At 59.9% G+C, this 25,588-nt stretch overlaps 1 protein-coding gene across 1 annotated transcript; it reads right to left on the bottom strand.

Moving 5' to 3' along the window:
* Positions 1-23,204: 23,204 nt before the first annotated feature.
* Positions 23,205-25,126, bottom strand: GSC (goosecoid homeobox). The gene is given in 5 exon segments (XM_036425804.2): positions 23,205-23,651; positions 23,970-24,229; positions 24,646-24,704; positions 24,706-24,746; positions 24,749-25,126. Coding segments are annotated over 5 exon segments (768 nt in total). The 5' UTR covers positions 25,001-25,126; the 3' UTR covers positions 23,205-23,495.
* Positions 25,127-25,588: the final 462 nt, after the last annotated feature.

Consider the following 25,588-nt stretch of genomic DNA (forward strand, 5'->3'; position numbering starts at 1 on the left):
CGGGTTCGATCCCCAGTGGGGGGACATGCAGGGGGCAGCTGACCAGTGATTCTCATCACTGATGCTTCTCTCTCTCCCCCTTTCTTTCCTCTCTAAAATCAATAAAAAATATATTTACAAATAAAAAAAAATAAAGGTCTGGAGTTCTAGCATCTCTTGAAGAATAAAAGAGTTAGCAATCAGGGCCTATGTTACTCCTGGCAATAATCTGGGGGGGGGGGGGGGTGCTGAGCAGCACCTCCCGGCATCCACCTGTGCTCTCAATGCACCGCAGTCCCCACCGCTCCCTATCGCCCTGCCGCACTCACTCGCCCTGCCGCTCCTGCGGGCATGGGACTGCACAGCGCTATGACATCTGTGCCGGCTGGCTCCTTCCCCGTCTCCTGCTCTAGGAACCTGGAAACCTGGCAGCGCTCAGGAGGAACCGCCCTGACAGACTGCAGAGAGCACCCGGGTCCCGGTGACCTGTGCAGCGGCTCCGGGCACCGGGGGGGCCTCTGGCAGAGACTCACCGCCAGCGTGCTCCGCGGTGTGCAGGCCCCACGCAGACAGCGGCAGGCCCCGGGCTGAAGAGGGCCAGCGGGAGCCTCGGGTTGTCTGGGGCGCCCCAGGGCACGGCCGCGCCCGGCAGGGGGACCACTCTACCCTGCCGTACGCACCCGGCACCTGACGCAGACCCCCCGGAGGGAGGGGGTCTAGAGGGTGACGGGGTGCCGTGCAGACACAGAAACTAAAACCACAAACCGCAGTGGCCCGGCCGGACGTCAACGTGACCTTGTCCAGTCAAGCTCCCCAGGACGGCCAGGGCGCCCACCCAATTCTCTCCCGGCGTCTCTCAGGGCCACTGCAGCTGGTGCCGAGCCCACGAGGTAGGCAGAGCTGGCACCTAACCACGCACGCACCCTCAGACACGTCCCCGAGTCCCTGAGCCTCGGTGTCCTCCTCAGAGAAATGGGGACAGTGAGGATGCTGCTTCCGGCAGGCTGGTTCCAGTCCACGGGCCTCGGTGGTGAAGCCTCCGGCCTCAGTGACAGACGGCAGCGGGCGGCAGAGGGAACTGGCACTGCGTCCAGCTTGTGGCAGTGCCTGTGGCTGGCATGGAGGGAAGGCCCGCCATCCAGCCCAGAGGGAAACTCATGACAGACAGACAGACCCACGGCACTCTGGCCGGGAGCACACCAACACCGTGCCGGCCTTGGGTGGGGAGAAGCAGTGGCACTGGGAGGGTGGGGGGAGGGTGGGGTCCCTTTGGGGGCGGAGGGGTGACCCAGGGCGCACAGCACGTTCCCCACACACGGCTGAGCTGCAGGCGGGAGCAGGCGGCGTGGTCTGGGGCCATGAGGAACGTGCATTACCTCGTTCCTTCTGGCTTCTCGCCTGGAAAGTTCCTAATGACCCAATCTCCTAGGAAAAACTGTGCTTGAAGGAACGATGGGTGTGAGCGATGGAAGTCAGACAGCGCTGTACACGGCGCTCTGGGGCTGTGTGGGCGACGGGCCAAGCGGGGCCCAGGTTATTACACGGAGTGGCCGGGTTACTATGATCTCTGAACACATCATAATCTGGCTGCTCAGTGTGTATCCTATAGAATAAAAGGCTAATATGCAAATGGTCCCCTCGACCATTTGCGGGACAACTGCATGTCCCCCGCACCTGGCCAGGCTGGCCGGACCCCATCCATGCACCGGGCTTCTCATGCATTCAGAGATCACAATAATCTGGCCACTCAGTGTATAAGTAGGCACTGCCTTTGCAGGAGGCAGAATTTCCTTAGCTTCCCTTCCCCTCCCTCTCTCTTCCCCCTCCCCCTACCCCCAGGAGGCTGGCTAGGTTGGCTTGGGGAGGGGAAGACATATCGCAGCACCTGGCCCGCCCACCGCACCAGGCCACGCAGGCCCGCGTCCCCACGCTGAGTCACGCCGGGGGACCGTGGCACCTGGCACTGGGCTCTCCCCCTCACTCCCAGCCTCCGTCCAGCCAGGAGGAAGGCGAGGGACCAGCCTGAGCGGGGAATGTTCCACACCCCCTGCCAGGGCTCCCGTCAGACTGAGGGGAGGAGCCTCGGTGACTCACCACCGGAGAGGACGCTCACGGAAACATGAAATCCGAGGAACGGCCGCGTTTAGGGAACAGTCCCGGGCCACGGCCGGTTCTTTTTAAATGTGTTTTTACTGATTTCAGAGAGGAAGGGAGAGGGAGAGACAGAAACAACGACGAGAGATAATCTTGGGTTGGCTGCCTCCTGCCCGCCCCCACGGGGGATCAAGCCCACAGTCCAGCCTGGGTCTGGCCGGGAATCGACCATGACCTCCTGGCTCATAGGTCGATGCTCAACCGCTGAGCCAGGCCGGCCCGGCCAGGTGGGGTTCTCCCTTGTGGCCAGTGGACCTCCCGGATGGAGGAGGCCGTCAGATGTCAGTAACGGGAGCCGGGTGAGGGGCACGGAGCTCTCTGTACCGCCCCTGTCCACGCAGGCGCTGGCGCGCTGTCAGCGGGGTGCGGACAGACAGCAGGCTTTTCTCTCTCTCTGTCCCAGGAGCTCCGAGGCCGAGGCCAGGGGCCAGCCTGCTCGGTTCTGGGGAGGACCCTCGTCCCGGTTTGCAGCTGCCAGTTCTCGGGCCCTCACAAGGCAGACGGAACAAGAGGGATCCCTGTCTCCTTCTTTATTTTATCTTATTTGAATCCTCGCCCGAGGATATTTTCCCATTGATTTTTTTGTTTCTTTTAGCTCCCTTCCACCCGGTTCCCACCCCACCCTCTGCCCTTACCTCCCCCACCCCCCATTGACCTCATCCATAGGTGTGCGATTTTAATCCAGTCTCTTCCTGCACCCCCCATACCCCTTTCCCCCTGATCATTATCAACCCACTCCCATTCTATGCCCCTGATTCTATTATATTCACCCGCTTATTCTGTTCCTCAGATTTTTAATTCACTTGATTTTTAGATTCACTTGTTGATATGTATGTATTTGTTGATCATTGATTTTTAAAGAGAGTGGAAGAGAGAGGGAAAGACAGAGAGACATCGATGTCAGAGAAACACATCGATTGGTTGCCTCCTGCACAAGCCCTGACCCAAGGCCCAGGCCAGGAGGAGCCTGCACCGAGGTACATACCCTTGACCAGAATCGAACCCAGGACCCTTCAGTCTGCAGGCTGACACTCTACCCACTGAGCTAAGTTGGCCAGAGTCTGTGTCTCTCTTTATAAGGACACAAATCCCTTCCTAAGTCTCCACCCTTGTGGTCTAATTCCCTCCAAAGGCCCCACCCCCACCACCATCACTCTGGGGATCGGGGTTTCAGTCTGCGGATTGTGGAGGGGCACGGACATTGCATCCACAGCTATATTTGCACCTTCTCCGTAAACTTAAAATTATTCTAAAAACATCTTAAAACCACTGGGAAGATGACTGCATACGTTATATAAATGCCTAGCCACTGCCGTGCACCTGAAACTAATATAATATTGAATGCCAACTGTAAGTGAAAAATATTTTTTTTTAAGTTAAAAAACAAAGGGACAAACTGAAAATAAATAATAAAATGGTAGAGCTGAATCCGGTCGTCTCAATAATCATAAATTTTAATGGCCTAAACACTCCAATTAAAAAGTATAATGATTGCCCTAACTGATGTGGCTCAGTGGATAGAGCGTCTGCCTGCAGACTGAAGGATCTCAGGTTTGATTCAGGTCAAGGGCATGTACTTTGGTAGTAGTAGGGGGTGTGCAAGAGGCAGCTGGTCGATGTTTCTGACACTCTATCTCTCTCTCTTCCTCTCTGTAAAAAAATCAACAAGATATATATATTAAAAAATAATAAATAAGCAGAGCACTGGCTTTGAGCTCAAATTATTGAGCACCTGGACAACTCACGGACTTGGGAGCCACCGCAAATAGATGTGTCTGAAGCCACTACGGTTTGGGATGGTTTGTTACACAGCAAGAGCTGATGATCAACACCGGATTCCTGACAGTGAGACTCATTGCAAAGATGCATCTTGTCTACAAAGGAAGTGTGAGTGCGACTCTAATCAAAATGCTGACAGTTACTTATTTCTCTGGGATTTTTAAAATAAACTATGAAACAAAATTGGCCACTAAAACTTTGGGAGTGGGGGGAGGTGGACTAAGGGAGGAGAATAAGATCTTACCCCATCTGCTATTAAGAGACACCAGAATATGCTCTAGCGAGCCCCTTGGCTCAGTGGATAGAGCATCAGTCTGCAGACTGAAGGGTCCCGGGTTTGATTCTGGCCAAGGGCACAGACCTGGGTTGCAGGCTCGATCCCCAGTGGGGGGCATGCAGGAGGCATCCAGTCAATGATTCTCTCTCATCATTGATGTTTCTATCTTTCTCTACTTCTTCCTTCCTCTCTAAATCAATAAAGAAATACATTTAAAGAGAGAGAGAGAGAGAGAGAGAGAGAGAGAGAGAGAGAGAGAGATACCAGAATAGTTATGTAATATGCTAACAGACAAATAAACCCAAGGGGGGCAGAAAAAGGAAATTGAAAGATGGAGAGAGAGGGACAGAATACAGACAAATAGAGATAATGCTCCATTACAAACCAATGTTGAGGGGTGATGGATAGAGTTCCATAGCAAACAGCATTGCCATAGCTGGTTATCGCTTTGAAAAACACAAAACTGAACCCTTACATCAGCCTAGATACTCAAATAAATTCCAGATGGATTAAAGACCTACATGTGATCAATCAAACTGTAAAAGTACTAGAGAAAAGCACAGCAGAGCTGACTATTGTCATAATCTTGGGGCAAAGCAGGCCCTCTGAAGCAAGACAGAATCCAGAAGCCATTAAGAGATAGCCTCACAAGTTTTACGCCATAAAAATTAAATGCTCCAAACAGCCACAGACCACAGACAGCGTTAAAACACGAGCGACGGTTTGAAAGTGCATGAGATCCATACGTAAGGACAAAGGGCCAGCAGCCCAGACTCCTCACAGCTCTGACAGTAAGAAGGCAATCACTGTCCAGTCAAAAAAAAGCAGGGAAGGGACCCAGCCAGTGTGGTTCAGTGGTTGGGCACCAACCTATGAGCCAGGAGGTTGCGGTTTGATTCCCAGTCGGGGCGCAGGCCCAGGTTGCGGGCTCGATCCCCAGTGTGGGATGTGCAGGAGGCCTCTGATCAATCAATGATTCTCTCTCTCTCTCTCTCTCTCTCTCTCTCTCTCTCTCTCACTATTGATGCTTCCATCTCTCTCTTCCTCTCTGAAATCAATAAAGTATATATTTATTTACTTTTTTAAAGTGGGAAGAGGGTATGAACGAGGAATTCATGCTACAGAGAGAAATGCAAGCAGCAGTTGAAAGAAACAGCCGGCCTGTTGTACCCCTCAGCCCGGCACAAACCCAGGACACACACCTGCCGTGTGGAGAAGTGATACAGGACAGCAAATTCACCGTGAAATCCTGTCCCCCGGGATCGCCCCCCGCGGGGACAGGGCAGTGGGGTCCCGCCCAGTGATCTCGTTGTGAGCGGGTGCCGGGTCAGCCTCGGCTTCCTAACCAGCAGGAAGGAATGGCCGTGAACTGAGGTGCGGGGTCCCGCTGCCCGGGAGGTGCCCTGCAGACGGCGGGCGGAGGGAGCTCCGGGCGGGGGTGCAGTGGAACACGGAGAAGCACTGCAGCGGAGGGACGGCGCCGTAGTTTCACACGGGCGTGCGTGACGTGTGCGCCCTAAAGAGATGAGAGAAGACGGGGACACGTGAACGCCTGGGTGTCAGGTCTGTGTGAGACAGGCGGATGTGGACACGGACAGGTCCAGTGGCACGGCTACTGGCATGACTGCTGGACACGGAGACATAGATACAGAGCTAACCCCTCACCACTTTCTATTTTAAAACTTCCTGTCTCACCAGGAACCAAGAGGCCACTGGCTGGATTCCCGATCAGGGCACAGGCCTGGGCTGTGGACTCGGTCCCCAGTGTGGGGCGTGCAGGAGGCAGCTGATCCATGATGTGTCTCTTGCATCGATGTTTCTCTCCCTCTCCCTTCCTCTCTCTCTAAAAACCAATAAAAGAATAAGAATGGATGAATGGATGGATGAATGAATGAGTGAGTGAGTGAGTGAAAGTCTCTATCTTTAAAACATAGGAGCCTCCCTCCCCAGGGGGCCCGCCGAGCCATGTGTCCTAAGCCTGGAATGGAGCCCTCGCCGATGTAAAGCTCAATGCGCCTCTTCACCTGCTCCCCGACACCTGCTCCGGGGACACTGGGAGCCCATCCCAGGGAGAGACAGGCCATCCCTGCTGATGAGTGTTGTCCCCCCAAAGCCCCATGCATCGGTCCTGCACCCTCCACTGGGCTCAGTCTGTGTCCCCCCAGCCTCCCCTCCCCCTCCCCCCGTCCCAGCCTCCCCTTCCCCTCCCTCCCCCGCCCCAGTCTCTCCTCCCCCTCCCCCGTCCCAGCCTCCCCTCCCCCTCCCCCTCCCCATCCCAGCTTCCCCTCCCCCTGCCCCTGCCCCAGCCTCCCTTCCCCCTGCCCCTGCCCCTGCCCCAGCCTCCCTTTCCCCTGCCCCTGCCCCTGCCCCAGCCTCCCTCCCCCCTGCCCCCGCCCCCGCCCCAGCCTCCCTTTCCCCTCCCCCCGCCCCAGCCTCCCCTCCCCCTCTCCCCGCCCCATTCTCCCCCCCCACCCCCCCACCCCCCCGCCTCAACCTCCCCTTCTCCTCGCCCTGCCCCAGCCTCCTTACACGCCCCCTGGACACTGTCCGTGTGGCCCCCTGGTGGGAAAAGGCTGTAAGACAGGAATATTTTATATATACATATATAAACATACATATATATATATATATATATATATACAATATATATATATATATATTGTGTATATATATATATATATATATATCTATATATATATTTTTTTTTTTTTTTTATTTCAGCAAGGAAGGGAGAGAAACATCAATGATGAGGGAGAATCATGGATCAGCTGCCTCCTGCATGCCCCCTATTGGGGATCAAGGCTGCAACCCAAAGCCAGTACCCTTCTGGTCAGCAGGCCAATGCTCTATCCACTGAGCCACACCAGGCAGGGCTGGGCAGGAACCTTTCAAACCTTTATTAGTTCTACACTGAGGTGGCGGGTGCACTCCCCGGTTGGGGGGCATGCATATGGGAGGCCAATGACAGATGTGCTGTTTCTCTCTCACATCGATGTTTCTGTCTCTGCTCACTCGCTTGCTCCTTCTTCCTTTTTTCTCTAGAATCAATGGAAAAACGAACAAACATCCTGGGGAAGGTTAAATAAATAAATATGTAACGCCCTTATGAATTCTGAGGTCTCTCCAGGGCAGGATCGCGGTGCTGAGCAGCCAGCACTGAGGCAGGGCCTGCAGGGAAGGCCCATGCCCTGGGTGCCCGCGGGCCGGCCACTGCTCTCCCCGTCCGTTCCCTCGTCCGGCTCCTGCCCCGGCTGGAGCTCTGCCCGGTGCATCTCCGCATCGCAGCTCCGGCAAAGGGCAAAGGGCAAAGGGCAGAGGGCAAAGGTGATGGGGTGGGAAGGGCAGGCGGGGGAAAGGAGAGAAAGGAACTTCAACAAGGTCGAGGAAGTGCAGGCACGAGGGACAGAGAGGGCAGCCCTGGGGAGGCCCAGACAGGAAGTGGTCGCATTGCATCATGGACCTTCGCCCCAGTGTTAGCTAAAAACAGCTCTGTCCCAGGGGCCTGCCTCTGCATCCATACAGCCCCCGGGCAGGGTCCGAGGAGGCCTGGGTCCCCGACTCCACCACGTGCTGCCAAGTGCCTCCCAGGCCTGAATCTTCCCTCTGGTGGGCCTGCCTCCTCCTCCCCCCAAAACCCTCCCTGACCCCTCCCCCTCCCTCCCCCGTGTCCTCTCAGCCAGCACCCCAGCACCGAGTGCACAGCACCACCCTGGCCATGTGTCCCAACTTTCCAAAGCTGTCCCTGCCAGCTGGGCCTGGCCTGAGGCCTCGGTCCAACAGCCGCCTCCCTGGCCCTCCGAGCGCGGGCCCTGGGCCAGGCCTGCCCGCCCCCGCCACCCCGTCCCGGGCCCCCAGGCTCTGGGCACTCCTGGGGGACGCCCGCCTGGACCCTGTGCTCGGCTGGCCCTCGCCTCAGGGAGGCCCGGGACATGTCCAGCCCGCTCCCTCCCTCCTGCAGCCTCCGCCTCGTCCATCCGGAACATTCCTGGCTCCTCTCATCCGTTATCGCAGGCATCCTTCAGAGCAGGCCTCCATCAGAGCAGGCCTCCGACAGAGCAGGCCTCCGACAGAGCAGGCCTCCGTCAGAGCAGGCCTCCGTCAGAACAGGCCTCCAACAGAGCAGGCCTCCGACAGAGCAGGCCTCCGTCAGAGCAGCCTCCGTCAGAGCAGGCCTCCGTCAGAGCAGGCCTCCGACAGAGCAGGCCTCCGACAGAGCAGGCCTCCGTCAGAGCAGCCTCCGTCAGAGCAGGCCTCCCAGAGAAAGCTTCGCGCTGGCCGGCGGCGGTGTTCCAAGCTCCAGACCGCGTCCACCTCGCTGCGCCAGGCCCCCCAGGTGCTGCGTCGGGGGTCTGCGAAGCGCCACGTGAGGCAGCAGAAATATGGACTGCGATCGACGTCCTATTCCGCCGCTTCACATCCCATCCATCTGGAGGCCGATCCGCCCGCGCTGCGGGGCCGGCCGGCCTCAGGCTTCCAGGATCGCGGCGAGGGGCCCTGGAGGGAACAGAGGCCCAGTTACTGGCGCTGCTCTGACGCCAGGCGGCCGCGTCTCCGGAAGATGGAGCGGCCTGGCCTGCGTGTCACCGCCCCTCCCTTCCCCGCGCCCCGCGTCCTGCTGGAGCGCTTTGACCGCCGTCTGTCTGTCTGTCGACGGCCACATAATGTGGACCAAATGTGAACGAGCCCACAGGACGGCCGAGGGGCCGGCACGGGGCGGACACGATTGCCAATCGCTCACGTCCAGGGAGGCTGGAGCAGAGCTGAGCCGGCCGTCCTGGCTCCGGCTTCCGGGCCGAGCTGAGCAGGAGGCCGCTGCCCGGCCCTTCCCCTCTGCTCTGCAAACAAGCCGCAGGGCGGCCAGGCGAGGGCTGTGGTGCCAGGGGCCGCGCCGAGAATGCCCCACACGCCGAGGGAAGGAGCAGCCTGAGGTCAGCCCCCTCGCTGCAGACACACCTACCCTCCGGGCCGGCCGCGGGCTGGCGGTCACCTCCCTCCCGCGGAGACGGACGCTGGGCCGCCTCCAGATGACCCCTCTACTTGGAAGCCCGAGGCTGGGCTCGGCCTGGACGGCGTGTGTGTGGGGGGGGGGAGGTTCCCCGAGCTGAGTGGGACTGCAGGCCGGAGGAGGCCGCCTGCCAGCCAGGTCCCCACGGGCGAAGCTGCCTGCGGATTACTGGACAGGAGACGTCCGCCATCCGGCCAAGCCTGGACCCTCCACAGAGGCGGGAAGTCGCTGGGGAGGGAGACTCGGAGCCGGTGTGGGACGGAAGGACGGTCGAGGGCCTGCACAGGGTTTTCAGAGGTAAAAAGGGTGGGGAGGGGAGAAGGCAGCCCTGAGTCTGACAGATGCAGCTTCAGGGTCCCCCTGCCCCCCGGCACTTCCTGGTGGGGACCCTGCTCTGAGCCGCAGGCTCCTCAGCCGTCCCAGGAACACACGGCTGGCCCCACGCACAGGGCAAAGGTGACACGTGGCCTGGACACGCTGGGTACACAGTCAGTGCTGATTGTGTGGGGCTGCAGCTGGTAGCATTATCAGGGAGAGGGCCCTGGACACTGGACCGATGGCCGAAGCTCCACTGGCCGAAGCCCCGATGAGCAGTGTTTAACAAAACAGAAAAATAGGCCTGGCTGGTGTGGCTCAGTGGTGGAGAATCAACCTATGAAACAGGTCATGGTTCCATTTCTGCTCAGGGCACAGGCCCGGGTTACAGGCTGCGTCCCCAGTAGGGGGCGTGCAGGAGGCAGCTGATCCATGATTCTCTCTCATCATTGTTCTCTCTCTTTCTCTCTTCTCTCTCTCTCTCCCCCCTCCCCTTCATCTCTGAAATCAATAAAAATATTTTTTTTAAATGGGAGAAATCATGTATGCCTTAAGTAATCCAACCCTATCATTAGGCTGCTCTGTCAAAATGTCGGCTCCACAGGGGACGCTGACCCAGGCTGAAACGTGTCCCTCCAGATTGACGCGTCGAAACCCCAGTCTCCATGTGTCTGCAGACAAGGCCCTTAAGGAGGTCGTTAGGTTCAAGGACGGGGCCTGGCCCGAAGGGACTGGCGTCCTTATCAGCAGAGGAAGCGGAGCCGCTGGGAGGAAAGGCCGGGGAGGACAGGGGTGAGGCGGCTGCCTGCAGGCCAAGCGGCCAGACCGCCAGCACCTTGATCCTGGACTTGCAGGCTCCAGGGCTGAGAGGCTGACCTGGTCTCTGAGCCGCCGCCCATGGCGTGTTGTTACTACAGCCAGGGACGGCTGAAACAGGGGTCTTGTCCTGGCCGGTCACTCAGGTGGTTAGCAAGTGGTCCTGATAGGCCAAGGTAGCAGGTTCGATCCCCGGTCAGGGCACATACATCACTCAACCAATAGGCATGTGGATGGGTGGAGCAAGAAATCTCTCTCTCTCTCTCTCTCTCTCTCTCTCTTTCTCTCTCTTTCCTCCCCCTTCTCTCTCTCTCATCAATGAATAAACAAAAATAAAATAAAACAGGAGGATCTTCAGTCCCATCTGTCACTTGTCTCCAGAGTTTATCTCCCTGGCACTGCAGCTGCCCATGGGATGGGGGCTGGGGAACAGCACTCGGGCCTCAAAACAGCCCGGGCATGACTGCATGTGGCTTGTATAGGTACGGGTAGGTCACCGGGCATGACCCCACGTAGCTCAGGTGGGTACGTGTAGTCCCCCGGCATGACAGCATGGCGAGGCCATGGGGAAGGTCTCAGAATGGAGAGAAGCACCCCATTCTTGCTGAGCTATAGCATCACAGCCATTCCTTCCTGCCCCTCCCCTCCGCAGTGGCCCCCAAAAGAGATGCCGCGTCCTCACCCTGGGGACCCGCGAATGTGGCCTTATTTGGCGAACGGGTCTTTGAAGATGCCGCCGAGGTAAGGATCCCGAGAGGAGAGCATCCTGGACTCAATCCAGTGCCGAGTGTCCTCCCGGAGACACGGGAGACCTGACAGACACGGAGACGGTCGTGCGGAAATGGAAGCGGGTTGGGGCTCTGGGCCCAGGCAGGACAGTGCAGGAACGGACGCTCCCCTGGCCCTCGGAGAGCAGCCCCCGCAGCGCCGGCCATGGACCTGCCGCCATGGACCTCCCGGCCCAGAACCGACCTGAACCAACGGCGCTGGTTTCCGGCCGCTGTGCTTCGGTCACCTGCTGCAGGGGCCACTGCGGGACACGGCCATGCCCTCCAGTTCCATCCCTCGTCTCAGACCAATGAGCAGTCACAGCGCCCGTTCCTGAGGCCACAGCCCCGCCTCCCGGGCTCTCCCGCGGCCCGGGAGCCGTCACACCCAGTTCCCGGAAGAGGCCCGGTGACCGGCCCAAGGTCGCGAAGCTTAGCCTGGCGGGGCCAGAACGGGGACTGAGCTGTCCAACGCCAACGCCGCGGGACGCTGACTCAGACCTCGGGGACGGCGACACAGCTCTGCCCGCCCGCCCAGGCCCAGCCGGCGGCCGGAGCTGCGGTCTCAGCAGCAGGACTGGTCTCCGCAAACACTCCCGGGCCTGGCAGGGCGGCCATGATGTCCACACGTCTCCTGGTGGCCCCAGCACCCAGTCGCATTGTCCAAGCCCAGGCAGTCAGCAAAATCCCAAGTTCTATGGCACTGCCGGTTGCCCGCAGGGAGGGAGCCACGTGGCACATGGCAGAGCCACCGTCTTGGGACAGACCAGGGACCAGTCTGGAAAACACACTTCCACCTGATCCACGAGGCAGCCTGGATGCGGGAGAGGCCAGAAAGCAGAGGGCACGGATGTCAGAGCTGGAAGGAACACTGCCAGGGGGAATCCAACGCTCTGAGCCCTGGTCAGCAGGCTCAGTGGTTAACGCATCATATGGGCACCAAAGGGTCGTGGGTTCGATTCCCGGGCAAGGCATGAACCTGGGTTATGGTCTGCTCTCCGCCCCCAGTTGGGGCCTGATGCAGGAAGCAACCAATCGATGTGTGTCTCTCATATCAATGTTTCTCTCTCTCACTCCCTCTCTTCCACTCTCTCTGAAAAAGCAATGGAGACAACATCCTCTGATGACGATTAACAAATAATAAGCCTTTCTAATAAAGAGGGAATATGCTAATTGACCATCACGCCCTCACAAAGCTGGTGGTGCCCACAGCCAATAAGGAGAGAATATGCTAATTGGCTGTCACACCCTCAAAGATGGCGGTGCCAGTTCCTTTAGCACCCCCATTCACCCAGGGCCACCTGAGGCTCAGATAACCAGGGCCAGCAGAGGCTTGCGCTGCCGGCAGTGGTAGCAGCAGAGGTGTGACGGGGCGTCACTTCCCTGATCACTGGGTCACCTCTGACCCCTGAGGGCTCCCAGACTGTGAGGGGGGCAGGCTGGGCTGAGGGACCCCCTCCAGTGCAGGAATCTTCATGTACCGGGCCTCTAGTCCTACTAATAAAAATGTCCGAAGTCCTCACACTGAGGGGACACGGACACAGAGCTGTTCACAGCCACCAAATGGCGGGGGCCATTAACATCCCCATAGGCGGACAGGACAGGATTACTGACCCCAACGGATGGGGGAACTGAGGCCCCACGGCTGAGGGTGGCAGCTAGGGGTGACCACGCCGGGAGATGGGGAGGGCTAACTTCTTCTTTAAAAAAAAAATTTATATATATATATTAATATATATATTGATTTCAGAGAGGAAGGGAAAGGGAGAGAGAGAGAGAAATATCAATGATGAGAGAACCATTGACTGGCTGCCTCCTGCATGCACCCAACTAGGGATCGAGCCCGCAACCCGGGCACATACCCTTGACTGGAATCGAACCTAGGACCCTTCAGTCCATAGCCCGACGCTCTCTCCACTGAGCCACACCAGCCGGGGCAGGAGGCCTAACTTCTGATGCTCAGTTCCCTCACTGCCCTGTCCCTCCGGCCCCCACGCTCCGCCCTCGCCGGAGCCTAACTTTGCAATATGGGCAAGGGAGGAGCTGAGCAGGGGGCGGGGGGCTGCCGCTGCCGGCCCGCACAGCAGAACACGCAGAGGACGCAGGCCTGACCTCATCGCCAGAGCCCAGCCCCCCATCTCTGGCCAGTGCTGCCCTCAACGTGCCCCCCTCCCCCCGGGAAAGCAGCCTGAGCAGCCCCCTCCCACTGCTGAGCTGGGAGGCCCGGCCCACCTGCCCCCAGCGCTCCCCGGCCACGGTGCTGGGCGGGGACAGCAGTGCAGCGGCTGCTCCGGCCGCTGTATCCAGAGGAAAGGTCAGCAGCCGGGAGAGGCCGGACAGCTACGTCCAGCCCCCGCGGCCCCGTGACCTTCCACGGGGGGCCTCTCGGGGACCCCGCTCCCCTGCCCGCCCCTCACTCCCTCTCACTCCCAGCCCGAGCCCCGGGGGCCACAGCCCCCCACAGGCGGTGGGAAAAGGCAGCTCGTCCCCAGGGGAGGCGGGGCCCAATGACAAGCAGCCGGGGCTGTGCACACAGGCACCGTCTTCATTACGGGCTGACCTGTGTCCCATTCCGGGAGACAGAACAGCTTAAAAATAAATCCAGGCCCGTGAGCGCTCCCGCTCCCCAGGCCCGCCCGCTGCCAGCGGTTGTAAATAGAGCTAAGCCCTCTGTCAGGGGATTACTCGAAGGCTCGCCGCAGGGCGGGGGAGGGCGGCGGCAACAGGATCCTGGAGCAGGTCTGCTTCCTGGCAGCCTCAGGAGGTCATGGCCACCGGCAGACACGGAGTTGGACGCCACGTGGGACGTCCCAGGCCTTCGCACGCTCTGGGCATGTCCGAGAGGCCGTCCAACCTGTTAGAGCCCCTCGGAGATCAGGGCAAGGTCTCTGAGGCTGGAGAAATCCAAGAAGGCTGCCTGGAGGAAGTGGTATTTGGAGAATTCGGTCACCAGGAAGAATAGGCGTTTGGCTCTCACCTGACGCTGAGACACACATGTTGTCATGTCCAGGAAGGACAGCTGTGCTCCTGGGGCAAAGCCAGCTGCGAATGGAAGACTTCCACACCTCCGCTCGGCCCCTGTGCTGTGTGCTCTCAGGGTAGCAGCTTGACCTCTCTGGTCCTCTTTCAAGTGCAAGGAACAGGCCCTGCCATGGCCACATGCCTCAGCCAGTTCCTGGGAGGAACTTAGAACATGGGTGGGGGGGGGGAGGGGTGTGTGTGTGTGTGAAGGGAATGGGGGGAGAGCCTCAGTGTGTCAGCTGCCCAAGGACTACAGCATCTGGAAAAATCACTTTGATGAACTCTACGACCAGCCACAAATCACTGCATTTTAAAACCCATTCCCAATGAAAAAAACCTCCGCGGAAGGCTCCGAGTGAGATGTTTCTCTCTCCTTCTGTAGCAGCAGACGGAGGGGACGCCAAGCAGATGCTGCTGAGACAGGCCCGCGGCCGCTCTGGGCCAGGAAGGCCTGTGCTGGGCAGCAGACTGAATGCTGAGCCGGAGGGCCTGGTCATCCTTTGGCATCTGGGGGGAGGGAAGCCTGCTCTGCAGGTTGACCTGAAAATAGTGGCCTGAGCTCTAGCCTGTGTGGCTCAGTGGGTAGAACATTGGCCCCAGGACTGAAGGGTCCCGGGTTCTATTCCGAGGGCCTGTACCTCAGTGGCAGGCTCCATCGGGCTCTTGCAGGAGGCAACCAATCAATGTCTCACTCTCACATTGATGTTTCTCTCTACGTCTCTCTCAAAAAAATAATAATAATGAAAAATTATCCTTGGGTGCAGATTAAATTTTTTTTTATTTTTTTATTTATTTTCAAAATATATTTTATTCATTTTTTTACAGAGAGGAAGAGAGAGGAATAGAGAGTTAGAAACATCGATGAGAGAGAAACATTGACCAGCTGCCTCCTACACACCCCCTACTGGGGATGTGCCCGCAACCAAGGTACATGCCCTTGACCGGAATTGAACCTGGGACCTTTCAGTCCACAGGCCGAAACTCTATCCACTGAGCCAAACAGGTTAGGGCTAAAAAAATTCTTTTAATTAAAACACATATTTAAAAATATAAAGCAAATAAGGAATAAAACAGCGAGCTGAGCTCTGCACAGTGCAGATTCCCTCCGAGCTCCTGGCCAGCCACACCCCCTACTGCGGGCTCCTCTTCACCCCCTGCCCTCCCACCCCAAGCCTCTGCTCCAGTGCTCCCTCTCCCCCTCAACCCCCATCACCAGGCGCCTCAAACCACAAGGTTCCAATGATCCACCACCAAAGCCTAGGACGGCTCCTCTGCCCAGCCACTGCATGCCGGGGGGCCCCCACCCTGCACCCCAGCACTGGTCATGTGGTATCAGGTCAGCCTCACCGTGTGCCTGAGGACAGCCCCCGCCCAGCTCAGCACTCGGCCAGGCATTCGGTGGGTGCCTGAGGGAGCGAGGTGGGAGGAGAGGGGGCAGGAGATGCCCAGAAAGGTTGGGCTGTGGGGCCAGGCAGCCTCCTCTCTGCTCTGATGAAAGGGACTCCTTGCTGGCCAAAGGCTAAGCCACAGGCAACTGCCACCACCTCCGGGAAGCCTTCTGGGGTTGCAGCCGTTTGTTTCTCCTCATCTCCCCGTCGATGTCCCATAACGGAGAACTTTTTGACATCGTGCTTTCCATTGTTCAGAAACATGCAGACTGCACCACCAGGAGGGCCGGAGAGCAGCTCTCAGGTGCCAGGTGCCATACTGTATCTACAGGGCTTCTGTATCCAGCCTCACTCCCCTCCCCACCACCTGGCCCCAACCCCAGGGCCTGCACTGTGCTAGGAACACAGGGGAAGGACAGGAGGCATTAGGCAGATGAGCGTACCGCCTGGCTCCGTCCCTTATAGCAGCAGCTTCCACCCTTGGTTGATGCTCCCAGCTTCACACCGGGGGCCACACACGTTTTCTGTGAAAAGACAGGATAGTAATACTTTCTAAATACTCTCCGTTTTGCAGGCCCTGCAGTCTCTCTTGCAACGACCCAACTCCGCCATTAGAGGGGGAAAGCAACCATAGACAATACTTAAGTCAACGGGCACCGCTGTGTTCCAATAAAACTTTATTGACCAGACAGGCCAAGGGCCAGTCTGCCCGCCCTGCTCTGGAGGATCGGTGGAGACGACATTCAATCCCCTTGCCACACAGACCTCAGACCACAACGTAAAGTGTCCCAACAAACACAGCACCGTGCCTCTTCCTCCTCAGCAGGCCCGGCTTCCCACGTAGCACGCACACCATCTGAAACCAAGGCCTGCCTCCTCGGCGACGGTGCCCCCACCGGACACAGATCCAGGAGGGCCGCAGCTGCTCCCAGCACCTGGCACACACACACTGGGCACCTCTTAACCTCTGGGGCCTGAATGGAGGTCACTGTTATTATTACTGTCGTCGTTGTTGAAGGTCTTCACACATATACTACAGGTTGCGGACTATTTTTTTAAATATATTTTTGTTGATTTTTAGAGAGAGGGGAAGGGAGCGGGATAGAGAGCTAGAAGCATCAATGAGAGAGAAACATCCTTCATCGATTAGCCACCTCCTACATGCACCTCGACCAGGGACGGAGCCCGCAACCCCAGCATTCACCGACGTGGTTCCTGGGTCGAGGCTTAACCACTGGGCCACACCGGTCAGATGCCGACTATGCTTAACGTGTTGATCTATGCTCCTTGATTAACCATTTGCATTTGCAAAACCCTCCCTCGCTGCGGTGAGCTGCGGGGAACGATGATCCCCCGTGCTGGCAATGAGCGGGCGGCTCAGGGGGGACGCTGCCCGCGGGGGACCCGCTAGGACCGAACCCAGACCTCCGCTGTCGTCACTCGGGCGGTGTCCGGAGGGTGGGACGAGCACTGGATGTGGAGTCTCCAGCTCAGCCTCGCGTACACGGACACTCCTCACCTCTGCGCCGCGGAGACAGCCACGCCCACTTCGCCCTGGCCGGCCACTCCCGGGTTAGCGCTCCATTCCCAGCGCCAAGGCTGGGGGTTCGGTCCCCCGTCAGGGCACGTGAGTCAACCAGCGAACGCGTAAGTACGTGGGACAACAAATCGAGGCTTCTCTCTTTTTCTCTCAAATCAACAAATAAAAATAAAGTGAAAAGAATGCCAACCTCACAGGGCACTGGCGGGATCGAATAATCAAGCACCCGGAAGAGGACCCGAGGCCAGGGAATCTGTCGCTGTGGCTCCTGTTACATAACGAGATGACAGCAGCCACCACGGCCCTCTCCTCTCCCCCCCCCCCCCGCCTCCCCACTCCATCCTCCCCCCACTCCCCAGCCTCAGCAGGGGCTGGGCAGGGCCTGCCCAGGAAAGTGATTGTGAAACTGTCAATCCCTCCGGAACATTCCCGTCCAGTGTTTGGTGACACCCTGGATCCAGGCAAGATAGAAACTGCCCCTCCTCCTCAAACACACAAACACAGTGACTCGCAGACATCACCCCTAAAGACAAAAGCCAGTCTCAAAGGCCTCCGATCTCCCCGGAGCCTTAACTGCCGTCGAGAAAAGGGTTAAGTGTTCTTCGCTCACATCTGTATCCGCGCCCAGACAGCTGCAGAGGCCAAAACCGAACCGGAACCGGAACCAGGTCCCGTCCAGCCAGGACAAGGGCCCGGAGTCTCTGCAGCCAAAGCAGAGGCGAAAGGGCCAGCCTCTGTGTGCTGGGGAACGTGTAGGGCTGGGGCGGACACACACACACACACACACACACACACACACGGTGTTCCACCCCTATGCACTGCAGCAGAAAGCGATTCATTTGGTCTCGGGTTTAAGTATTTATTCCTCAAACACAAAGCCACGCTGAGCGCACGCATCCCTGTGCCCTCCGAGGAGCATCTTCAGACGGAGCCACCCGCTGGGGCGCCGGCTTCAGAGGCCGCGCCTTCCTCCGAGGGGCTGTGCGGAGTGCGGGGCCTCTTGGTCCCAGGGAGCACTCTGAGGGCTTCCAGAGGACTAACCCCTCTCCGTCTGGAAGGAGGTGTCTCCGGGCCTGGCCGGTGATGTCAGTCACTGGTTTGGAGATGGTTAAAGTGGCACTGGCACCAGCCTGTCCAGCCTGTCGGACGCCACTGGGTGATCCAGACCCCGCCGCCCCTGGCCTTCTCTGCGGGGAGCCCCTCAGGAGGCGTGGCCACATGGGAGCCCCGCCCTGCACTGGGGGCAGCCTGTTTGCTACATGCCTGTGGCCACAACAGTCTGCTGAACGTGGGTCTTGCCCTTGAATTTTTTTTTAATAATTGGGATCACGTAGTATGTAGCATTTAACCCTTTTTAATATTATGTGTGGTGGTTAATTTTATGTGTTAATTTGGCTGTGCTACATACAGTTCCCAGGTTTTGGGTCAAACACTATTCTAGATGTTTCTGTGAAGATATTATTTTTATTTTATATATATATATAATCAATTTCAGAGAGGAAAGGAGAGGGAGAAAGAGAGTCACGGGTCGGCTGCCTCTGCACACCCCCTATTGGGGATATCAAGCCCAGGACCCTTCAGTCCGCAGGCCAATGCTCTAACCAGTGACCCAAACCGGCGAGGGCAAGCGAGAGGGACTCTTAAGTTCTCTCTTCACTGATGCTTCCCAGGGCTGGGCTCCTGAGAACCAGTGAGGACCGCAGGAATCCAGAAATTACAGCCCCACTTTGCAGGCCGAGGCCTGGTCCCGGGTCACCGGGCCGAAGACAATGGCTTATTTTCCCAGGATCCACCACGGCGTGGCAGGCCGAGGCCTTCCCTGCGGCCACCCGGCTCCCGGCTCCAGCACGGCCCCCGGGACGCCCCAGGGTCCCCAGCCAGCGGTCCCGGCTGCCAAAACCCTGCCAGGACTGATTCATTCCTTCCACAACTTTTGAAAAAATTTCAAGGTCATTTCACAAAGCTCGGAAATTGAATCCAAATCCACTCCCGATTCTCGCCCTCTTCCCTCTAAATCTGCGTTCCTAAGCCTCTTAGGGAGAAGACAACTATTATATCTTATCAGCTGCTCCGGGTCTTAAGCCCCTGTCCTGTGGCCATGCAAACACTCCCACACCGAGGACAATTAGAGAAACAATTAGCAACAAGGTGTGTGCCTGATTTCCTAATTCCAATCTGCTTCTGTCAGGGTGGCCCTGCTATGGGAGGGCGTCAGACACTGCTGGGGGCCTTCGTCTGATCCCCTCCAGCCTCTCCCCAAGCCCACTCAGGGGGAGGACCCCTCCCCATCCCTCCAGCACCGCACCCCGCCGGTGGAGGCTGGGACCAGTGCCCAGCGCCCCCTGCCCCCTCTAAAAAAATTTTTTTAAAATATATTTTATTGATTTTTTACAGAGAGGAAGGGACAGAGATAGCTCTCTCTCTCTCTCCCCTGCGCCCTCGTGTCGCCCAGCCCTCCCCGCTGGGACTCCACCTTCATGAGGGTGAAGGGACCCATTCCCCCTCCTTCGTCCCCGTAAGGAGGTGACCGATGAGGTGTGCGATGAACAAAGGAAAGCGAATTGGGGGGCGCACCGGAGGGACCCAAAGAGCTTGGGGGGGGGGGCGGTCTGGGTGCCTAAACTGCTTTCCTTGAGCCCCTGAAAACCTCCCTGGATTCAGGAAATGAGCTCCCTGTCACCCCCACCTCCTGCCACGTCCGCACGTCTGAGAGGCCACTAGCTCAGGCCTGTCAGGAGGTGCTCTCAGGGTGAGGTTAGCAGAGCAGCCGAATTTCCCCCGCCCCCGCCCCGTGCCAGCCCAGAGCCCAGAGCGAAAAGCTGCGCTCCACGGAGCTCCCTCACAGTCAGGGGTCCATTCGGCGCCCGCGCCCGCCCCCGCCCCCGCCCCGTCACTGGGCCAGGTGACCGCACCGGAGGAGCTCCCCACACCTTGCCGGACCCGCAGGGGTCTGTGGGAAGCCCGCTCGGCCCGTCAGCATGTGCCAGGGCCAGGCTTTTACCGGGGCCTCCACTGCCATCCGGAAAAGGGCCCTGCCTCCCGCCTCCGGGGCGCCTGGGGCCTTCCGGAAGCCTCTGCAGGGGACAGTGCTGGGCCCGGGGTCAGCACACTCATCTGTCCACAGAGCCAAACAGCAACAGCACAATGACTGACATTCCTTTGGAGAGCCACATTTTTTAAACTTAAACTTCTTCTAACGCCACTTCTTCAACATAGACTCACCCAGGCCGTGGCATTTTGTGGAAGAGCCGCACTCCAGGGGCCAAAGAGCCGCAGGTGGCTCTCGAGCCGCAGTTTGCCGACCACGGGGCAGGCGAACGTTGGGGTTGCAGGGGCGGCCCTGCTCTCTGCACTGAGCGGCAGTCCACTCCTGTGTCCGGGGCAGCAGCAGGCACGTGCTGCGAACGCCTGTCCACAGCCGCGGCCACAGAAAGCGCAGGGATCTGTGAGCGCCGGGCGTAAGGACATGGGGAGGGCCGTGTCTCCTGCCGATGGCAGTTCTCCTCTTGGCCCGTGTTAACGCTCAGCCCGGTCTGCTCAGCTGTGAGATGGGAGAACACCTTCCGTCCCAGGGGAGCTGTGCGGCGCAGAAAACACTCAGGCTGGCACCGGCGTACGCCCAGCCCGTTTGAACACACACACACCACTCCGCACACCCTGACCCCACTCCCCACCATCGCGAGGCCCGAGACTGCTCGAGGCCGCGTGCCGCCTGCTCCGTGACACCAGCCAGCCTCCCGCCCCCACAGCGGGCTGACGGCAGACGGAGCCCTGCTGGCCTGGGACTGCAGAACCAGGGCGGACTGTAAACAGACAGCCACCCTGACATTCCCTCCCTCCGTGTCACTGTGTCTAACGCCTGTGAGCGGAGCCGTCCTGCAGCACTGCTCCGGCGTGGCCACGGGGGCGCAGCCCCCCCTTCTGAGCTCCCCCAGGGGCTTCTGGGGGAAATGTCCAAGAACCTGCTCCCCCCGGGGCCCCCTCCCTACACTCGCCATGGACCCCTCTCCAGACGGGGCAAATGCACACTTTTTAAAACACAAGGTCCCCCACACGGGGAAGTGTGAGGGCGCGGTATGGACAGAGACACAAAGGGGTTCACAGAGTCAGGAAGGTGTCAAGTGCCTCAGGGTGGGATGCTGCTGCCACTGCTGCCCTGTCAGAATGTTCTAGAGCCGTGGTCTGCAAACTCATCAGCCCACAGAGCCACAGATCAGCACAACGGTTGAAACTTCTTCTGAGAACCAAATTTTTTAAACGTAAACTCCTTCTAACGCCACTTCAACATAGACTTGCCCAGGCCGTGGTATTTTGTGGAAGAGCCACCCTCAAGGGGCCAAAGAGCCACAGTGGCTCTCGAGCCGCAGTTAAGTCAGCGCCCATCCTGGACCCCTGCAGGCTCACCCCTCTGCAGGGGAATGGGGTCCGCACCCGGAGCAGCCATGAGGAGCAGAGAGCCCAGCAGGCGAGGCCCCCACCCCGGAGGTCTGCCATCTGAGGGCAGAGGGCGGCCAGCACCATGAGACCCTCTGAAGGGGAGGCAGGGCTTGCTGAGCGTTTCTCCCCAGCGGGAGCACTTCCCGTTATGGTGTAAGACCGAGCTGTCCCTCTGTTACGAACCGAATGTTGTTCAGACAGTTAACCTTCCAGAACCTCAATTTCCTCGTCTGTGAAAACGGTGAAGACATTCCCCACCCCCAGAGCTCTCCAAAGGAAAGTGAGATCATGTACACAGATCCCGAGGTGCCGGCCGAGACAATAAAAATCCTTATTTCTAAAGGAGTAACCACTCTGCTCACGTTCGCCATCGCGGTGCCCGGCTCAGGGACACGGAGAGCGAGGAGCAGAGGCCGGTCCTTGGTCCGAGGTGGCCCAGGAGGGAGCCTGGGTGTGAACCCGCGACCTCGCCCCCTGAGGGGGCCCTGGCTGTGGCCACCCCCTCCCCCTCTGCGGTCTAGGCGTGCTCCTTATTCAGGAGGCGTGACTGAGAGGCACTTCATATCCCGCCAGTGTCACCTCATCTACTCCAGAAGCACCTTTTAAACATGTAAGCAGCTGTGAGAAAACCTGCCTCTTGTAAAGAGCTGTTACCTCGCACGGGCTGAGGCCACAGCGGCACGCACAGCCGCCCCGGAGGGTCCTCACACCCAGGGCAGCGCAGCGCGGCAGGAAACGCGGCTCACACACTCCTGCTCCGAGGCGGACACATCGCCGCTGAGCTGGGAGCTCAGTCTTAGCTTCCTCGTCTATAAAATGGATTTACCGCAACATCTACAACATTCCTGCAGGAGAAGCCACTTGTGCCGGCCCTGGGTGTCCTCTCCTCCCTCCCGTCTGGTCTGGGAAATCACCCCGAAGGCTTGCCCTTATATTCCTCCCTGGCCGAGCACTCTCTGGCCTTATCCAGCCTTCGCAGGAAGAGGACGGGCGCCCAGGCTGGCCCCGCACTCCTGTGGCCCAGCCAGTGCAGAGAAAGACCTTTGGGGAGAAGGCAGGAGGAGCCCACGCTCCCGCCTGCACTGCCTCCTCCTCCACAGCCGGCCAGTGCGCTCTTAGGCCCGGTTGGCCTGGCTGCCAGGCCCCCAGCACCAGCGCTCAGGGAGAAGCTCTAAGGGCCCAGCGCTGGTCTCCACTGGCCGGGGCACGCAGCCCTAGCCGCTGGGCAGGAGCCAGGCCAGCAGGACTGTGGGCAGAAAGGCTTGCCCTGGAGAAGACGGGCGGCAGCAGCGCCCAGGAAAGGCCAGGAAAGCAGAGGGAGAGAGGGCACACCTAAGCCCGACTGCACCGCCCTCACCCCTCGGACAGCAGGGCCTGCTGAGCATCCCAGGCTCCGCAGCTCCCCTTTGGATCCTGCTTCCCCAAACAGCTTCCTGCTTGCACAGGAGGGAAGGACCTTGGCTCTCCCAAGGGTCTGGGGGAAGGGGAACCTGAGGCTGCCCCTCTCCTGGCCCCCAACAGACCCCAGGCTCCCCACCCCTTCCAGGAGACCTAGAAACCAGATGTGCTTTCAAACCAGAGCCCCCGCCCCGTGTTTCACGCCCAGTTTCCTTTTCTTTTGGACACGGCAGAGCTGCCCAGTTTTCCTTCCAAAGCTGGGCTACACGGCTTTGTTTTCTGGCCTCAGCGGTCCCGGACAGGCGCAAAACACAGCCCGTGGCCCATCTACATGGCCGTCACTTTATTGTGTTGTCACCTTTAACTTAACTATAAATACTACAGCGAACGAGCGAGGCGCAGGTGGCTGCGGCTGTGGAGGACTGCGGGGCTAAGAGCCACCCAGCGCTGCCCCACCCGGGGGACAGCAGGCCGCCGGCCCGGCTCTGTACACTATTTACAGCTCCGGTTCCGCTCCGGCCCTGGCCCTCTCCTGCAAGGCGGCGTGTGTGCAAGAAAGTGGCATCGTCTGTCTGTGCAAGTCCTTCCAGCGCGGCGAGCGCCGGGCCAGCCGCGGCCGTCAGCTGTCTGAGTCCAAATCGCTTTTACCTTCCTCTTCCCTCTTCTCGGGCGATGCCTTGGAGGAAGGCTTGGGCCACTTCTCGGCGTTTTCAGACTCCTCTGAGGAGGACCGCTTCTGCCGCCGCCACTTGGCCCGGCGGTTCTTAAACCAGACCTGGCGCGCACGGAGGACAGAACAACGGTTACAGCAAAGGCTCGCTCGCTGGCTCCCCCAAACCTGGGCACCCCGGGCAAAACCCTGTGACTCAGAACCCCCGGACAGGAGAGCGCCCGCGGCAACAAAAAGAAAGGAGACTCGCTCCCTCTCCCGCATTTCCCGGCCTCTTCCTGGGCCTAGATGGCCCTCCAGGCCTCCCCGCCGCCTGCTGGGACAATGCGGAGTGGGGAGGCCCAGGGAGGCGGCCCGGCCCGGCGGGGCCCCCGGATCGGGGAAGGGCCTTGGGGAAGGTCTCGGGTAAGGGGCCGCGCCTACCTCCACCTTCTCCTCGCGGAGGTGCACCTTCCGCGCCAGCTGCTCGCGCGTGCCCACGTCGGGGTACTTGGTCTCCTGGAAGAGGTTCTCCAGCGCCTCCAGCTGCTCGTCGGTGAAGATGGTGCGGTGCCGCTGCTTCCGCCTGCAGTGCAGCTGGTTGAGGAGCTGCAGCTCGGAGCGCGACAGCGTGCCCACGTTCATGTAGGGCAGCATCTGGTGCGGCACCGGCGACACCAGCACCGAGCCGGGGCCCTCGTAGCCTGCGGGGAGCGGGCACGGTCAGCGGCCTCCCGGCCCCTGGCCAGCCCCCGCCGCCGCCGCTCCAACGCTAAGGAAACTCGCCTACCAGGGAGCGCTGGGGTGGAGGGGCATGGAAACCAGGGGTGCAGGGAAACGGGGGGGATGCGCCAGGGTCCACCCACACTCCAAAGCCCTAAAAGCCGGAGCCTCCTCCGCAGACAGTTCCCGCTAACTCCCATCAGGTCGCAGCAAGTGCAAACCCCTGCCCCATCGGCAAACACGGAGGAAAAGAAAATAAACGGGGCGCGGGGAGGGATGATCCAGGTTGGCAAGAGGAGGAAAGTCAGGGGGAAGTGGGAAAGCTGGCGCCGCCGCCCGCCCGCCCGCGCCCGAGGCGCAGGCCCCGCGGCGGCGGAGGCCGGGGAGCGGGACCTACCTGGCGGCGCGGGGACGCAGGAGCACTGGGCGCCCAGCGGCGGCGCGGCCCCGCAGCACCGGGCCCACGGGCGCCGCCTGCACGTGCAGCTGCCCGTGGAAGTTTAATAGTTGCGGGAGCCCAGGCGGGAGCCGCGGACCACGGCCGGGAGGCCCGCGCCGCCGGGGACCGCGGGGCGCCGGTAGAAGGCGTCCGCGGAGGAGGCGGTGCTGCCGCCAGCGCTGTAGAGCGAGTCCCCGTGCAGCGCCAGGAAGACAATGGGGGCCGCGGGGCGGGGAGCCACCCGCAGCACCGCATCCTTGCAGCGCGGCCCCGCGGCCAGGATGTTGTCGATGCTGAACATGCTGGCGGGCATCCCCGAGCCCCGCGCGGGGCCGGGACCGGGACCGGGACAGGGGCGCTTGGAGGAGGAGAAGCGCCTCAGCGTGGGGGGGTCCGCGCCTCCGGAGCCGGAGCAAACCGAAAGAGAGCGCCGGCGAGCGCGGCCGCTCCCTCCCTCCCCGCCCCTGCGCCCGCCTCCCTCCGCCTCCGCCTCCGCCTCCGCCCCGCCGCCCCCGCGCTCAGCCGCGGGCAGCACCGAGTTTCACGCAGCTGAGCCTCTCCTTGGTTTTATACGGAGCCGACGTCATCCTGGATTTGGTTCCCGGTAATATGCAGATGACAAACAGGCCAGACTCGGCCCTCGCCTTCCTGGGGGGGGGGGGGGGGGGTCTGGTGGGGGGAGGGGCAGAGGTGCAGGGGGGAGGGGGCGAGAGGGCCCGCACAGAGATTGTGGATTGCAAATTAATGAAATTAACCTAATCTTTCCCTTTCGGCCGCCCCGCCGCGGGCCTGGGAGCGGGGCGGGCGGCCTAATTGCCCCGTTAATCTCATTAATGCCTTCGTGCGGCCTCCGTGCCCCGCCGACCCTCCGCCCCACCTTTCCCCGCGGATGGGGTCCTAT

The sequence above is a fragment of the Pipistrellus kuhlii genome, unplaced genomic scaffold, assembly GCF_014108245.1.
Source record: "Pipistrellus kuhlii isolate mPipKuh1 unplaced genomic scaffold, mPipKuh1.p scaffold_m20_p_85, whole genome shotgun sequence".
NCBI lineage: Eukaryota > Metazoa > Chordata > Mammalia > Chiroptera > Vespertilionidae > Pipistrellus > Pipistrellus kuhlii.